Raw genomic sequence first — 4,758 nt, 5'->3', positions numbered from 1 at the left:
ATGATGGAGGTGTGTTCTCTTTTTATAGACTGTCTGTCAACTGCAGGTGGTCCTGCTCAAGAGGAGGCCATTGCACTAGCTAGAGACTGGGAGAATGAAGTATTTAAAGATCATCAAGTATCATTCTCTTTTACTAAAGCAGTCACAGAATTTATTCCTAAAGAAGTAGAGCTTAGTTCTGATGATGACAAGCTAGCAGTTGAACTTGAAACTATGCATATAAGATATACAAATCTGATGACTGATATTACTACGTATTATGCATCCAGTGGAAAATATGAAGCAATTGTTATTGCTCGATGGGTTGAAAATTATTTTAATGAAGCTGGTCTTGATCTAGCACAGGATGGTGTGACAGTTGATAAAATATTTAAGCAGATACGACCATATCATAGTTTCATTGATATCAAGCTAATAAGGCATCTTGTTGAAAAGTACCAAATAGATGATTCAGCATTACAAGCCAGGTTTAATGAATATAGGAAAGATATTAATGAATTTATTGTTGCAGCAAAAATCAATGATATTATGACGTCTATTAGAGCAGCAATAACTGGGGAAAGTACTAAAGTTGATCCTAAAATAATTCTCAAACTGTCTGAAAAATGGAGCAAACAAACTATTTACCATCTTCGTGAGCTATTAAAATATTTATTTGATGATGAAGAAAAATATATTACCATAAAGAAGTTTGTTCGAGGATCAATATCTATACAATTTTTGGTATTTTCGAACAGATCAGTTCAGCCTCTCATTGTGAAATCACAAACTAAAATTCCCTTCTTGCATCTTCTTGGAATATTTCAATTGATCATTGACAATCAAACTATCATTGACAGAGAGGAAGATGTTAGCTTCACATTTGAAGAATCACTTCTACAGTCTATTGCAAGTATCAAAAGTAGTCCCGAATATGACAGAATATCATTACTTTTGATGGGACTTAAAATAAAACTTAATTACCAGAACGCTAATGGCCAGACTGCACTAATGTTAGCTAGTCTAGGTGGACATATTGAAATCTTCAAATCATTGCTACAAATTGGTGCTAATCCATTTGTACGACTACCAGCCAATAAAGGATACATTGGATTGAACAGTTTAGCATGTACTGCTCTCTCTCAACATTTATACGAATCAGTTGGAGGAGAAAGAATTATACCACAAGAGGACACTTCAGTTGAAGACATGCTGGAAATAGCTGTTAAATAAAGAGGAGTGAGTATTTATAAGTTTTTGTATAGTCCATTTATACATATTGTTAAAAATCATTTAAAAGAAAGGTTGCAATGGCTGCAAAATTGTTTTCATGCATTGAACAGTAGCTTTATTGATGCTGCTACCAATATTTTGACCAGCAAAGCCTTGGCAGCAGAAGCAAAGCAAATCTTTCAATTATATATCAAAGAAGATGCTACTTGTGAAAATGCTCATCAACTAGTGCAGTTGCTTCAGCCTCATTACTCGTGTTTAAACATTAACCTTCTCACAATACCATGTACTATCACAGAACCTATCAAGGAACAGGTAGAAGAATACAATACTAACCTGAAGATATTCAAAGATACCACTAGCCTACTGGAGCTTGCAATTATGACTAAAGGGATGCCTTGCCCTGATAGTGTTGGCTGTTCTAAATTGATTTTAAGACTCAACAAGCCATGGTGCTCAAGGAAAATCACTAAATTAAATAAAATGGAAGTTTTTTACTTATCTCCTATTTCATCATTTCTAAACCTCATTGAAACCCATTACGATTCTTCCAGCTACACCTGTACATATTTCTTGCCCCAATCGTTACAAACTGAATCATTAATGGCAGTAGTTTTTGATCAGGAAGCTTCTCTATATAAGATTGGTGTATTTATGGTTATGATTGATGATATTCCAATTATAATGAAAGATGAAGATAGCTCATTTACTTTTGAGGCCACACTGCTGGAAGCTTATAAAACTAATGATGAAAAAGTATTGTTTTTTCTAACTGAACTTAACATTAGTTTACCTCTTGAAAATGATAACACTGCCCTCGTAATTGCTAGTAAAAAAGAAGATTCCTCTGCTCTTGACGCAGTAAAGGCACTCGTACTTAGTGAAGTTTTGAATAATAACATTCAAAATGATAAAGGATGGACTGCTTTGATGTATGCTAGTGCCAACGGATATCACCAGGTTGTTGAACTGTTACTTAATAAAAATCCAGATATTAATATTCAAGATAATGAAGGATGGACTGCTTTGATGCATGCTAGTGTCAATGGTCATTACCAGGTTGTTGAACTATTACTAAGTAAAGATCCAGATATTAACATTCAAGATAATGATGGATGGACTGCTTTGATGTATGCTAGTCGTTATGGACATGACCAAGTTGTTGAACTCTTACTGGGTAAAGATCCAGATATTAACATTCAAAATAATGATGGATATGCTGCTTTGATGCTTGCTAGTTACAAAGGACATTACCAGGTTATTGAACAATTACTGAGTAAAGATCCAGATATCAACATTCAAGATAATGATGGATGGACTGCTTTGATATACGCTAGTCGCAATGGACATCATCAAGCTGTTGAACAATTACTGAGTAAAAGTTTAGATATTAACTTTCAAAAGAATGATGGAGGGACTGCTTTGATGGCTGCTAGTGCTAATGGACATCACCAGGTTGTTGAACTCTTACTGAGTAAAAATCCAGATATTAACATTCAAAATAATGATGGATGGACTGCTTTGATATACGCTAGTTGCAATGGACATCATCAGGCTGTTGAACAATTACTAAGTAAAAATCTAGATATTAACTTTCAAAATAATGATGGAGGGACTGCTTTGATGGCTGCTAGTGCTAATGGGCATTACCAGGTTGTTGAACTCTTACTAAGTAAAGATCCAGATATTAACATTCAAGATATTATTTATGGAATGACTGCTTTGATGCTTGCTAGTAACAAAGGACATCACCAGGTTGTTGAACTCTTACTCAGTAAAAATCCAGATATTAACATTCAAGATAATGATGGACAGACTGCTTTGATGTATGCCTGTCACAATGGACATCACCAAGTTGTTAAACTATTACTGCATAAAAATCCAGATATTAACATTCAAGATAATGATGGACAGACTGCTTTAATGTATGCCTGTCACAATGGACATCACCAGGTTTTTCAACTCTTACTGAGTAAAAATCCAGATATTAACATTCGAGATAATGATGGACAGACTGCTTTAATGTATGCCTGTCACAATGGACATCACCAAGTTGTTGAACTATTACTGCATAAAAATCCAGATATTAACTCTCAAAATTCTGGCATTACAGTGGAACCTCTGTATAACGGTCACCATTAGGAACTGGTCCTTTGGCTGTTATAGAGGGGTGGTCTTTATTGAGGGGTTTCAGTTTAAAGTGTATAACTTAAAAGATATTTAACTGTGTTGCCTTCTTAAGTATCTTGATTCATTCCTCAGGCCAATAACAAGTACAAAGGTCCTGCAGGTAGTATGTAAGAGGTAGCAGGGAAAATAAGCGAATTACAGCAAGAAGAAAGGGCATGCTCAAGGTTTCAGCCATTTTATTTAGATGGGTGGGGCTGTAGGTGACGTTTTATGATGAAAACATCCGGTCTTGGTGATGGGTGTGGCCACTTGGCCGTTAAAGAGAAGTTTTTCTCAATGCTTTATGCTGTGTTGGGGACATTTTGAGTGCTCGTTATACGCAATAGAGAGGTGGTCGTTCTTCAGGGGTTGCCTTAACAGGCAAGTAAGTGTAGTTTGCATCCGGACCTGGACATTTGGCCGTTATATGATAGACGGCCGTTACTTAGAGGTGGTCGTTAAGCGAGGTTCCACTGTAGTCTTATTACAATTTATATAGTTTGTTCAGACTTTACGATAGCTGGTTTTACATCTCCTGATGAGTGTGCTCGATTGCTTGACAAGTTTAGCTTTAGTAATTTTATTACTATATTAGAACTTTTACTAGATTATCATCCTAATCATATTCACACTATTAATGGTAAGGAGCTTCATTCATTAGAACTGGCAGCACTGTCCAATAATTTTGATGCAGTTGCAGTTTGTATGAAGAAATGTGATATCACACCAGAAGACATCATCAGTGCTATATCCTTAGCATGTTATGGAGGCCATTCTTCAATGATAATTCATTTGTCTGAGAAAATAATGTCTTTTTCAAATGGCGAGGGAAAATTATTAGCAGCAGCTGCTGAGGGAGATTTAGGAACATTAATTAGTATGATTTATGAAGTTGGTATAAGTCCAGATACTCCACTAGTAGCTGGTATAACTCCATTAATGATAGCAGCTTCATGTGGACACATTGAACTAGTTGATACACTAATACAAGCTGGAGCTGATGTTAACAGAAGAAATGATGAAGGAATGAATGCACTGGATATAGTGAATGGTGTTGAGTTTTACAATCGATCTGATATTAAAGAGCTACTAATTACTAACACTCCAGCTGGTGAACCAGATCCAGTGTCAAACAATAGTGAGACTACTGATCCCGTATCAAATAATGCTGAGTCAACTAATAAGAAACACAGTACTGTTACAGCAATCAAGTCAATATTTGGCCTGTTTAGTTCATTTATGAAGAAAGCTTATGATCCATACTACAGCAAGCAAAAACAACTGAAGATACCTTATGGAATAGCAAATACACCAAATTCAGCAGTGACAAATAATATGTCACAGCTTGTGTCTTAATCAATGATTGATTGCTTAACT

General features: G+C 35.5%; 1 protein-coding gene across 1 annotated transcript; it reads left to right on the top strand.

The window, feature by feature from the left end:
* Nucleotides 1-1,593: 1,593 nt before the first annotated feature.
* Nucleotides 1,594-4,752, top strand: LOC109586144 (ankyrin repeat domain-containing protein 50-like). Its single transcript, XM_020002319.1, has 3 exons — nt 1,594-2,260; nt 2,891-3,343; nt 3,881-4,752. The coding sequence occupies exons 1-3, from the start codon at nt 1,594-1,596 to the stop codon at nt 4,735-4,737; spliced, it is 1,977 nt and encodes a 658-aa protein (XP_019857878.1). The 3' UTR covers nt 4,738-4,752.
* Nucleotides 4,753-4,758: the final 6 nt, after the last annotated feature.

The sequence above is a fragment of the Amphimedon queenslandica genome, unplaced genomic scaffold, assembly GCF_000090795.2.
Source record: "Amphimedon queenslandica unplaced genomic scaffold, v1.1 AMPQUscaffold_12936, whole genome shotgun sequence".
NCBI lineage: Eukaryota > Metazoa > Porifera > Demospongiae > Haplosclerida > Niphatidae > Amphimedon > Amphimedon queenslandica.
This window is presented reverse-complemented; position numbering and strand designations above follow the sequence as displayed.

Coding starts and splice junctions, on each gene's coding strand:
- LOC109586144 (XM_020002319.1), top strand. CDS start 1,594: ATGACTAAAGGGATGCCTTGCCCTGATAGTGTTGGCTGTTCTAAATTG. Junction 2,261..2,890: donor GATGCATGCTAGTGTCAATG/GTCATTACCAGG, acceptor TACTAAGTAAAG/ATCCAGATATTAACATTCAA. Junction 3,344..3,880: donor AGTGGAACCTCTGTATAACG/GTCACCATTAGG, acceptor CAATTTATATAG/TTTGTTCAGACTTTACGATA.